Here is a 13,265-nt window from a genome sequence, read left to right as displayed (position 1 = left end):
TTGAGACAGTGAGCCCTATAGGAAGGAGCTCATTCACTTCTGGTCCTATCTGGCTGCTCTGTATACTTCGCTTGCAAACACTGCTTCAGTAAACTACCTTTGCATGCAAAGAATTACTGTGGCTACCACAGCCAGTGGGCTGCTTTGTCATTGCCTCTGCTGCTACTCAGGCTTGTTTGAGAAGCAGAAGGGACTCTGATGACTGGCTTTGGGAACATGATTCTCCCAATTTCTCAGTCATTACTCTTTTTTTAAATATTTATTTTTGAGAGGGAGAGAGAGAGAGAGAGAGGGAGAAAGTGGGGGAAGGGCTGACAGGAGGGGGCCAGGAGATCCAAAGCAGGCTCCGTGGTGACCGCAGAGAACCCAATGTGGGGCTTGAGATCATGACCTGAGATGCAGTTGGATGCTTAACCAATGGACCCACCCAGGCGCCCCTATCAGTCATTATTCATGACGGCAATCATAGCTACTGGGTCCAGAGTCTAGAACTTTCCTGGCCTTTGGTTAGACATTTCTACCCCGTGACTGGAAAATTGTAATCCAAAACTTGGAACACACAGCATACCTTTGTATTTTTATTTTCTGCTGACTTCCTAGCTTCTTTTATGGTTGAGATGAGCTGTTTTCCCATTTTACCTCCTCATCAAAATCAAAGAAGACAGAACAGCTTTTCACAGCCTCCCTCACTCTCTCTTCCCTGTAATTGGCCTACTTCCATCACACTTTGGCCATGCTGAATCCTATCACGGAGGCTTTGCTCCTCTCCTTCTTGCGTGGAACATTCTTCTGTCTTCTCTGGTCTCAGGCTCTTCATGTAGCCTTTCCTGATGACTCTGGATCCAGGAGAAGCACCTTTTCTGTGTAGATCTTGGCTGTTTGCTTACCCCACCCATCTAAAATAGTCAAGAATAAGGATGAAACAAAAGAGTTTCTTGAGTAAAAGAAGGACCCATAGTTGTAGTTGTTGGGCCTACATAGGAATAATTGGCCCATAAAAGATATCGTGTCTTTGGTCTGCCCAGGAGCTGGATGGCCAAGGCCTTTGTGTTGGAGTCCACCTACTTTCATTTGCTTTAATATCTGAAGGTGCTCTTTGAAGTTGGAATGTTGTAAGAACTGTGTTCAGAAAAATACATTTCGATTGGCTATGCCTTCACCTTGGAATAGGTGATATATATATATATATATATATATATAGAGAGAGAGAGAGAGAGAGTGTTAAATAACAAATTAAGCACATTTATTTACTTATAAAGTAACCTGCAAATAAATGCAGAAGTTTGGGTATTAACTCCCAGGCTCCCCCGCTATGGATGAATTCTCGAAACTGACTGGTGCTGACTGGATGTTCCTTTCTCTAGCACGTCTCTTGCCCGTTCTCTCCTGTACCCCATACTTCCTGTTGCCCTGTGTCACAGTGTTCTTTTCTTGTGTCTGTTTGCAGACGATGTTTGCTCCGTGTCTGTAGTTGCTCAGAGATCAGACCTTAATACTCTTGAGCCTTCTTTCCATCTTCCAACTTTTTTAGCTCTCTACTACGGTTGCTGCATGCGCTATCTTACAACATTATTGACAAGAGTCTCATTCTGAGAATCTCAAACTTAGAAGAGATCTTAAAGGTGTCGACTTCAATCCCCAACAGATCCTGGACTCATATTTGCAACATTTCTAACCAGTGGGTGTCCAGCCCCACCTTGAATACTCTCTGACATGGGGACTCTCAAATTCCCATTCCTTGGACCACACTGTTAGTTTATTAGGATATATTAAAGCAAACCTTTTGGTTTTTTTCTGCCCTCCAGTCCTGGATCCATCCCTTTGTACTGTACAGAGTGAATCCACCTCCCACTTAACATGTCTCCAGAGATTTGAAGGCAGCAATGCCCAAAGCCCTCTCTGTAGACAGAGAAATCCTTACTTCTTCAGCTGGCATTTTAAAGACCTGTGATATTAAATATCCTGTCTGGGGCTACCTGTGTAAGGGTAAATGTCTTATAAGGAAATATAAAAATAGCCCTTGTTAAATGTGATTTGGATATGTGTTAACAGTCTGTCAAATTGGTGCTTATAAATTCAATATTGGGTTTCTTTTTTTGTAGCCAGGTAACGTGTTTTTGGTAGATACAAAACAAGTAAAGATAGGAGACTTTGGACTTGTGACATCCCTGAAAAATTACGCAAATCGGACAAGGAATACAGGAACTCTTCGATACATGAGCCCAGAACAGGTGAGGTCCCTTTCCTTTCTGTCTATATAGTTTTCATTTCTTTTGTATTTTTAATTAGAAAGATAACAGGCACCTCTTATAAAATTAAAACATCACAGAAGGATATAGGAAGAAAGTGGAAAATTCCCTTTAACCCAACTTTCTATCCCTACTCTTCTCATAGAGTCTGTTGTTTATCCTTTTGGATCATTTTCTGTGAGTTATAGACATTTATAAACACACATTTGTATATATATGCAGACTTTTTGCACAAAAATATAAAGAGATGTTTCTATAACTGACTGTACTGTTGTTTTGTGGCTTTTTTTTTCACTCAACAATGTATCATAATCTTTCCGTACCAGCACAGATGGATCTGACATCCATTTTAGCGACTGTATTGTATACTGAAGTATAGCTCTACCATCATTTATTTAACTGTTCCCTTATTGATGAGTGTTTATTTAGGCTGTTACCAACTTTTTATGTGTTTTCCTCCTTATCTTTGACTCTAAAAACACATATTTCTTTTTTTTTAAGTTTATTTATTTATTTTGAGAGAGAGTGTGCTAGTGAGCAGGAAGAGGGGCAGAGAGAGAGAGAGAGAGAGAGAGAGAGAGAGTAAGAGAATCCCAAGCAGGCTCTGTGCTCAGTGTGGAGCCCGACACGGGGCTCGATCCCACAATCATGAGATCATGACCTGAGGCAAAATCAAGAGTCCACCACTTAACCAACTGAGTCACCCAGGTGCCCCTAAAAATGAGTATTTCCATGATAATCTGTAATAGATTCCTTTAAGTGAAATTACTGAGTAGGCTGACAGGTGCATTTCAAATTTGCTAAATACTGTGAAATTGTCATTCGGAAAAAAGTGATTCTATTATGCCCTCCTCCCAAAGTGTAGGACAATGCTGCTTTCTCCTTCACACTCCCAACCAGACTAGGGTGCTAGCAGACTGCGTTTTGGCCTCGGTGATGAATGAAGAGTATCCTGATGTTTTAGTTTGCATTTTTCAGATTTTTAGTAAGGTAGGCCATCTATATATGTATGTACTTACAGCTTTTCTGCAGATTTACTATTCATGTGCTCTCCTCATTTTTCTTAATTAGGTTATCTGTTCCTAATCTCTTTGTAAGGAATATTTATATATTTTGGATATTGATTCTGTATCTGTTAACCATATTACAGAAATGTTCTTGTATGACAACTTAAAATCGTCTATGCTACATTTTAAACAAAGAAATAACAAGAAACCATCATCAAGGAGAACATTTGAATGTCTTATGTGTAGTTTCATTACTCTAATAGTCTCCATTTTTGGTTGATAGCTTATTGTCTGTTTTCATCTTTTTGATGTTTGAGAGCCTAGGGTAGAGAGGAAATCCACCTTCTTCCCTTGGGGACCATGTGGCATAAAAACATAATTTAATTTTTTTTGTGGAATAGGAAAGTGGAAGACAAACTTTAACTCCTGCACCCTGTACTGTCACCCTAAAATATTTTTGAAAAAATCATTCCTCATTGTGCTTTTCATTTCCTTAGTGGTTTTTAAACTGGAAAACATTTTATTGAGAAATAATTTATACATCATGAAGTGTATGTATTTTAAAGGTACATTTGTCATTTGACAAAGGCATATATACCTGGGAAACCCATACACTTGTGAAAATGTAGGACATCTCCCTCGCCTGTGAAAATTCCCTCAGGCCCTTTCCAGTCCCTCCCTCCTTCCCAGAGGCAGCTGGTGCTCTGATTTCTGTCACCACAGATTAGTTTTCCCTGTCTTGAGCTTCATATGAGTGGAATCATATTTTATGTATGATTTTTTTATTGTATTTGATTACTTCAGTCAAACTAATGTCTGCTGGAGAACCTCTAGTGGTTGTTTATACCAGCAGATTATTCCTTTTGATTACTGAGTACTATTCCATTGCCTGAATATACCACAGTGTGCTTCCCTATTCTTCTGATGGTCATTTGGATTGCTTCCAGTTATAGAACATTATGAATACATATGAACATTTGCATGAAAGCCACTTACTGGGAACTCTTAACTATTTCGCCTCCTGCATCTTATTTAACACTACTGTCAAGCTCTGAGGCTGAAATTTTTGTTATCCCCATTTTATGGCTGAGATTATTCCACCATTGATGGTTAATTTACATGAGTGATGCAGCCAGTTAGTGACACATTTGAACCAGGGCAGTGAGACTCCTTAGATCTTGCTAATAAACACGCATTGTTACATGATATAAGATAGTTTGGTCAAATAGCTGTTTTGGTTTCAGAAGCCATGGATGTTTATATCAGGTATCTATCAGTAACAAATATAAACATATTTTGGTCTCTTTAGATTTCTTTACAAGAATATGGAAACGAAGTGGACATCTTTGCTTTGGGGCTAATTCTCGCGGAACTCCTTTACATATGTCCCACGGTTTCAGAAACATTACAGGTAAATAATATCACAAAAAAGAATTAAGCAACAAAAATTATTAGCAGTCATCTCCAAAGTGCTGCTATAGTAACTGCCCTTATGTGAGGATAGACTTGAATATATTAGTATTGACTGAGAAGGAAATACGGATTTAATCTTTCACACAGTTGGGCAACCAAAACTTTTTGCTTCAGACCAGAAACTTTGGTCTTCTTTTAAGGTGTGTACATCTCACAAAACTAAAGCTGTTTCTTCTTATTTGAGTCAGTCAGTAAAATTTTATTGATTGCCTGCTTTGCCTAAGACACTGTGCTAAGTGCTACAGGGTTTTAAATGTGAATAAGCCTCGTTCTCATGGAGCTTTTATTTTAGAAGGGAAGATACTATAAGAGAATGCTCTACATGTTTTTGGGAAAAGACATGAAGTCTTGGGGAAACAGGACAGAGATCTTTCTAGCTGTAGCGATTTAGGTTTCATGGGGTATTTAAGTTGGGCTTTGAAGGATTGGTTGGCTTCTAATAGGCCAACATAGAAGAAAGATCATTCCAGCCTTCCTTGTGCAGAGGGTGGGACTAGCAGACAGAATCATTTTTCTTGGAGTAGTAAGTGACAAGGAAGGGATGGTTGGCACACTGGAGAGACGTGTTGGGACTAAATTAAGGCAAGATTATGGACTTTCTTATGGGGGCAGTGGGGAGCTGCTAAACGTATTAGGCAACCGGAGGGATATCTTGGTCTGAAGCTCAGTAAACGGACTTGCTGGAGCCAACAGCCTTCCCTGGACAGCAGGGATAATGAAAATACCTAGCACGTAGGATGCCAAAAAAGGATGAAGGGAAGTAATGCAGATGACGCTCTTAGCACTCAACATGTTGATGTTAAGGATGGGGAAAGGTGGGAGAGGAGAGTCCTGCTTGCCTCTGGGCCAAGAAGCAAGTTTGGTTTTCCTCCTGAGTGAATAACTTCCTCATGAATATATATATATACATATACGTACATATATATACATATATATATATATACATATATATGTATATATATGTACGTATATGTATATATATATATATGTATATATATGTACGTATATGTATATATATATATATATGTATATATATGTACGTATATGTATATATATATATATACACATATACATATATATGTGTGTGTGTGTGTGTGTGTGTGTGTTTTATTTTCAGATTTTTAAAGAGCTAAGGGACGGCAAGTTCTCAGATGTATTTGATGGCAGAGAAGTAAGTACTTGAAAATAATCAGACTTTTATTCATTTCAGTGTTCTATTTATTAGTATTGACTCACTATCATTACAGAAAATTCTTCTGCAAAAATTACTGTCACCCGAACCCACGAAACGGCCTCATGCATCTGAAATACTGGAGACTTTGAAGGAGTGGAGGAATGTAAAAGAGAATATGAAACGAAGCACATGTTAGAGCTCTTCTAAAAAAAGTATCCTGCCTTGGATATTCAATTTTTCTATAACTGTCTAAATTCTTCTAAGGACACCTATTGGGTATTTACCTTCTATTTTTATTTTCCTCTTAATTTTTCACTAAATTTTAAGAAGGTTTGAATCTTTTTTTTTTTTTTACTTCAAAAACATTCAGACACTTTTCTTTTCCTGAGCTTATCTTCTTATTATAAACATAGGGGAGAATATCTCTCAAATTCTTAAAATATTAGCAAATCAATTAATATTCATTAAATGTCCACTGTTTCTAGGCCAAAAATATATGAGATCTTTCACTGTTTGAAATAGCTAATTTAGAGAAATATGGTACTCATAAGAAGATAAGTGATATACAATCACTTTGGAAAACAATTTGGTATGATCTGGTAAAGTTGAAGGTGTATATACCCTCAAAGCCATCAATTTGGTTCCTACATGCTTGCCTACCAGAATGTTCATAGAAACCTTGTTCATAACAGCCAAAAGAACAAAAAACAACGTACATCACAAGAAGAATGGATAAACTGTATTTTTTCATACATTGTAATACTATATAGCAGTGAAAATGAACGAATTATATAGCTAGGTGCAATAACATGATACATCTCTGAGGAACATAATGTTAAGCCAACAAAGCCAGTTACAGAAAACATATACAGAATGATTCTATTTACATAAAGTTGCAGACCACGCTAAATGAAATACTTTGTTTAGAAATCCAAACAGACGTGGTAAAACAATAAAGGGAAAGAAAGGAATAAGAAATTCTACATTTTGATGGTGGTTTTCTGAGGAGGGATGGAAGTGGTGTGATAGGGGAAGTAAACTTCAAAGATAACAGTTCACTTTAAGTTTATTTATTTACTTTGGAGAGAGAGAGAGGAGAGAGAATTCCAAGCAGGCTCTACACTTACAGCATGGAGCCAGATGTGGGGCACAAACTCCTGAGACACGAGATCATGACCTGAGCCGAAGTCAAGAGTTGGATGCTTAAGCATCATGACTGAGTCACCCAGGCACTCCTCACTTTTTTTGTCTTAAACCAGATGTTGCATTCACTACTGTTTACTGTGTACTCTTTTTATCTTAAATACATTTTGTATCTATTAGAACAAACACTTTAAAGAGATAACTGTGCTAGAAGGCAGTAGGTAAGCACAGAGAAGAATCAGTCTGGAGAAGTTTCCAGGAGATCACTTTCTACTGAGGTATCATGGCATACGGCTTAGAAGTGGCATTCCAGTGAGACTTCTAAGTAGGCTAGGGATTTAGACAAGTAGTGAGGGGCAAATATGGGCAGGAGTCTGGACAAGAGCCATGGCTTGAGTTCTGGAAAAGATATACCTAAGAATGTTGGGTATACTTTGTTTCCCTGAATTGCTGGAGAGAATACCAGAAGATAATTTGGGTGACATCTTGGAAAAAAACCTGAGGGAAAAAACCTGTCACATAATTTTACAGTTTTTAAAGTGAGCCAAGTTTAGGCTAGGCAGAAAAGTCACAGAGAAAGGCTATTATGAAGGCTATAGCTATTTCTAAAAAGTTATTGAAAGCAGTTAATATTGTTTTCAACTCTCAATGCAGTATTTGATCAAGGCAAGGTTTATCAATGGAGGGTAAAACCATTGGTTGAAAAGGTGTTGGGGAACAAGATCTTCAAAGGATTTAAATATAATCCCACAGATGATATATCAGTTACAAGGGGAAAGAGAAATGTACCTTTACAATGGAAAGACCTCCTGGTCTCCTTAATAACCATGTGATTAAATCAACATCACTGAAGGTGGGACTGACTACCTAATATTATGCCTCTCCTGATGTAAGAGTTATGTGCTATCACCTATTTCGTTTTCTTGCCAAAGCATTTAACTGGAACTCAATCATGAAATTATTAGACAAATCCTGAATTAAGTCATTCTATAAGATAATTACCTTGGGCTTCTCAGAAAGTCAATATCACACACAAAAAAGTAGAGGAAGTATTCTAAATAGAGACTAGAGAGATATAATGACCAAATGTGATACTTGAACCTTGATTGTATCTTGGATGTTAAAAAAAAAAGAGATAAAAAAAAAAAAAAAACCTGGAGCGCCTGGGTGGCTCAGTGGGTTAAGCGTCTGACTTTGGCTCAGGTCATGATCTCATGGTCCTTGAGTTCAAGCCCTGCATCGGGCTCTGTGCTGACAGCCCAGAGCCTGGACCCTGCTTCAGATTCTGTGTCTCCCTCTCTGCCCCTCCCCCACTCACACTCCCTCTCTGTCTCTCAAAAATAAATAAACATTAAAAAAAAACCCATCAAATTATAAAAGACGTTTTGGGGACAGTTAACATTTCGGTATGGACTGCATATTAGATGGCATTATAGAATAATTTTTAACTTTCTTAGGTGTGATAATGATATTGCAGTTATGCAGGAAGAGGTCTTATTCTTAGGCAGTGCATGAGGAAATATTTAGGGGTGAAGCGGCATGATAGGGACAACTTTCAAATGTTTAGTGAAAATCACTATGTATGTGAAGGGAGAAAAAGCAAATGGGGCAAAATGTTAACAACTGAATGACTGATAAATCCAGGAGGAGGATAAAGTTATTTATGCACATATGTGATTTAGCTTTTATATATACACATATACATAGATAAGTGTGTGTGTGGGGGCAGCTACATAATTTGGGACCCAGTGAAATGAACACATGGGGACTTTGTTCAGTAATTAAGCATGGGTCACTTCTTGAATATGGAGCTTTGTACAGCTGCACAGGTTCCACAGCCGTAAAGCCAGACATGTGTGAAGATATATATGTATACACACATATATACGTGCACATGCATATGTATCTGAGATGAAATGTTTAGAAGTCTAAATACCAGCTTCTCCAAGACTCAAATTATCCAGGACCCTCACTAGAAACAAACTCACAACATCCATTCCCTACTGGAGTGTCCACCATAACTTGAGGTTCCTGGCATGTTAACTTTTCATTATGGAATATTGGAATTCATTGTGGAATATTTCATTATGGGATATTATGGAATATTGAATGATTCTAATATTATTCATATTTAATTTAATAAATTTTATGTTAAAGCATACACAAAAACAGAATAATGAAACTCTATGTTTCATTCATTATTCAAATATCAATATTATGCCTTCTTTGTTATATATACCTCCTTCCTTTTTTTTTTTTTTTTTTTAATTTTTTTTTTCAACGTTTATTTATTTTTGGGACAGAGAGAGACAGAGCATGAACGGGGGAGGGGCAGAGAGAGAGGGAGACACAGAATCGGAAACAGGCTCCAGGCTCCGAGCCATCAGCCCAGAGCCCGACGCGGGGCTCGAACTCCTGGACCGCGAGATCGTGACCTGGCTGAAGTCGGACGCTTAACCGACTGCGCCACCCAGGCGCCCCATTCCTTTTTTTTTTTAATGTTTAATCATTTATTTTGAAAGAGAACGAGCTAGCTTGTACAAGCAGGGCAGGGGCAAAGAGAAAGGTAGCGAGAGACTCCCAAGCAGCTGTGCACTGTCAGTGCAGAGCCAGACATGGGGCTCGATCTCATGAACTGTGAGGTGACCTGAACCAAAATCAAGAGTCAGATGCTTAACCGACTGAGCCACACAGGTGTCCCAACCCCCCTTCCTTTTTTTAAATTTTCTTCTACTGGAGTATTTTAAAGCAAATCTCAGTCCTTGTATCATTTCACTTGTAAATACTTAAAAATGTATTTCTGACATAAGATCTTTTGAATTTTAACAAAGCCATGATACATTGTCATTCAACAAAATTAATATTTCCTTGATGGTTGTATAGTAACCAGTCTGTATTCAGTTTTCTTCACAAAAATATATTTTGGCCAGGTGTTTAAATCAGGATCCAACATTGCATTTAGCTGATGTCTCTTTTGCTTTGTAACATTTACTCCTGTTTTAAATTTCTTTCCTCTTGCCATTTATTTGAGGAAGGAACTAGATCATATATCCTGTGGAATTTCCTTCATTCAGGACTTGACTGATGGTATCCCCATGGTGTCTAGTTAGGACTAGAAGCTTGATTTGATTCTGGTTCAAGTTTTTTCCCCAAGAATACTGCATAGATGATGGTGTATACTTTCCTTGACATCTCTTCAGGAGTAACATAATGTTTGGTTGTTTCATTTTCAGTGATCTTAAGATTGATCCATGGGTTCTGGTGGTGTAATCTACTATAAAGTTTCTTTTCAATCTTCCACCTAATGGTTGGAGATTGTTGTTTGGATCCATTATTTCATTAGGGGTTGCAAAATAGAGATTTTTGGATTCTGTAATCTTTATCATCTGTGGTTATTCTATAAAGAACTTTCTTTAAAGCAGAATGGAATAGATGGAATAAATATTTTAGAATGAGTTGGTGCCCTGGTAACCCCCAAAGGCAACAAATAAGGCTTTCGTTTTTTGAGCAGCGGTATGACCCAGCCAGCTCTTTGAAACAGTTGTGTTTAGAATGGGTTGGAGCAGGAGGAGACTATATTTGAAAGACCAGAAGGCTGAGAGGCTAAGACGGCCTGAAAGATACTGGGGACAGAACCAAGAGGAGTCAGTGACTAGTTGTGAGGATTAAGGAGAAAGTACCGCCAGAGATTACCTCCAGGTTTGTTTGAAGGTGAGTAGCCAGATTAGGATGTAGGCTTCAATAGGATTAACCCCCAAAGAGCCACACATATTTGAGAGATATTTTGTGTCACACTTTTATCTATTATACAATTTTTCATTAGGATTTAAGCCAATAGGAAGGCCACCGCACATCTGTCCACGTGATGAGGGGAGCACGTATGGGGTGTAAAATGTTAGCTCTCATTTGGAGATGCTGTTTGTGTTGCTGCCAGAATATTGAGGTGAAGAGGTCGAGCAGACCGTGGAAAACACATGAGAGAGAGGATGGATTCATACACAGAGTGATGTGTATATTATCTGGAAGTAACCCCTGAGGCTCAACTTTGAATCCAGGGGAGATTATACAGAGGAAGGCAGACTAAGGAACAAAGTATGGCAAACACTCCATTTAGGTATTTACTCTTTATATCTAAATGTCAACCCTGTCCTTGACGTCTGTGTGATTCTCTATCTGTAACTATGGCCTGTCCCAATCCTGCATGTCCTCAGAACAGTCTCAGATGAAGGGACTACAGTTGATAGATGTACAGTGTTCTCACTATTGGTTTAAACTCTGACTAAAAACAGTAGAAGAGATAAAACTGTGAGGCAAATACCTCTCAAATATGTGTGACTCTTCAGGGGTTGAGACCTGTATTAGTTTTCTATGGCTGCTTTGAAAAACTACCACACACTTGGGGGCTTAAAACAACACTCATTTATTCTCTTACACCTCTGGAGGCCAGAAGCCTGAAGTGAGTTTCACTGGGCTAAAGTCGAGGTGTTGGCAGGGCCACGTTCCTCTGGAGGTTCCCACTCCATGACCCATGTTCACTGACTTACTTGACTAAGCTCCTGCCACACAGGTCAGCTGTGTTACCTGAATAAGGTTTTGCACTCAATGGCTCTCAACTATGGTTTCTACCTAAAATCTCCTTCTTTTTTTAATAACAATTTTACTGAGATAGAATACATACCATACATTTCACCCATTTAAACTATACATTTCAGTGACGTCATGTATGTTGAGAGTGCAACCATCACCACGATGTTATCTTTTTAATCTTTAAATTTTTTTTTTTTTTTTTTTTTTTTTTTTAGAGAGAGAGTGCACAGAGGAGGGCAGAGACAGAGACAGAGAGACAGAGAGAATCCCAAAGAGATTTTTTGCCCAATCTGGACTTTCATTTAAATGGAATCATACAATATGTGGTCTTTTCCATTTAGCATAATGTTTTTGAGGTTCATCCATGTTGTGGCATGGACCAGGACCTCCTTCCTTTTTATGGCCAACTAATAATCAATTCTATGGCTCTATCACAATTTATCCATTCATCAGTTGATGGACATTTGGGTTGTTTCCACTTTCCTGCTATTATGAACAATGCTACTATGAATATTCATGTGCAAGTTTTATGTGGATGTATGTTTTCATTTCTCTTGGGTAAATACTGGGAGTTAAAGTGCTGGGTTATATTGTAACCCTTTCCTCATAACTTCGCGTATTGAAATGACATTCAGAATCAAATTCAGTGTGACTTCATCATGTTCCACTGTCCCCCACCCAGAATGGAACTGTTTCCTAGTTCTGCTCTTGTCCAGTGCCTCAGTATTATGCTTACCAATTTGCCTTGGGAGCTCAGTTTTCCCTGTGTGGCTCTTTCGATGAATTTCTGGAAAGCAGGGACAGGCTCTCTCATTTTTGTTTACCCCAAGGCAGTGAGCCTGCTGATCTGCATAAAGCAGGAACTCTGTAAGTGCTTTTGAATCGGTGGGAAATAAAAGTATTAAGGATTTCATATGCTTGATCCTACAAAATGTGTCTAATACTAAATAATAATGTTCACTTTCAAATTTCAACAGTTAAATGGCAAATAACACTAAAAAAAAGGGTATTTAAGGGAAACAAATTTTGTATATTAAAGTCTATTCATTTTGAATTGTAGAAGCTCCGGTATTTTGGATTTATATTTTAGGAAAATGAAAGACTTTAGAAATTATAGATTGGACTTTGAAAATAAACAAAGCACTCAAAAAAAAAAAAAAGGAAACAAAGCACAATATAAATAAAAGTAAATGACAACACGACATATTATGTTTCAAATTTTACATAAATTTCACTGAAGCAAATTCAAATTCCCTAAAGCAAATTTAAAAATTCTAATGTTTTGCTTATCTTGGTTTTCATTATTGTCTAGTTTTGAAATCAGTAAAGGCTTATGTTAATAAAAATAAATTTTTACTCATATTGGAAGCCTGTATTTTTTTTTAAGTTTATTATGTATTTTTGAGAGGAAAAGAAAGTACAAGCAGGGGAAGAACAGAGAGAGAGGGAGAGAGAATCCCAAGCAGGCTCCGTGATGTCAGTGCAGAGCCAGATGCAGGGCTCCATTTCATGATGACCTGAGCCAAAATCAATAGTTGGACGCTTAACTGACTGAGCCACACAGGCGCCCTGGAAGCCTGTATTTTTAATTGTCAATGGATAAGAATAAGGAATGTTTCCCATTCTCCAAGG

At 38.0% G+C, this 13,265-nt stretch overlaps 1 protein-coding gene across 4 annotated transcripts in view; it reads left to right on the top strand.

The window, feature by feature from the left end:
* The window catches only part of EIF2AK2 (eukaryotic translation initiation factor 2 alpha kinase 2), a 39,961-nt gene extending 26,966 nt beyond the window's left edge, over nt 1-12,995 (top strand). For all 4 annotated transcript variants that reach the window (XM_086700371.1, XM_086700370.1, XM_025927322.2 and 1 more), the window contains 4 exons: nt 2,103-2,231; nt 4,566-4,667; nt 5,847-5,900; nt 5,977-12,995. In XM_086700371.1, coding sequence (XP_086556497.1) covers nt 2,103-2,231; nt 4,566-4,667; nt 5,847-5,900; nt 5,977-6,099 — 408 coding nt within the window. In that variant the 3' untranslated portion in view covers nt 6,100-12,995. The remainder of the gene's footprint in view (nt 1-2,102; nt 2,232-4,565; nt 4,668-5,846; nt 5,901-5,976) is intronic.
* The last annotated feature ends 270 nt before the right edge of the window (nt 12,996-13,265 follow it).

Source organism: Puma concolor, chromosome A3 (assembly GCF_028749965.1).
Source record: "Puma concolor isolate L17-30 chromosome A3, mPumCon1.1.hap2, whole genome shotgun sequence".
Taxonomy (NCBI): Eukaryota; Metazoa; Chordata; class Mammalia; order Carnivora; family Felidae; genus Puma; species Puma concolor.
Note: the sequence above shows the minus strand (reverse complement) of the source record. Positions and strands in the feature narration are given on the sequence as shown.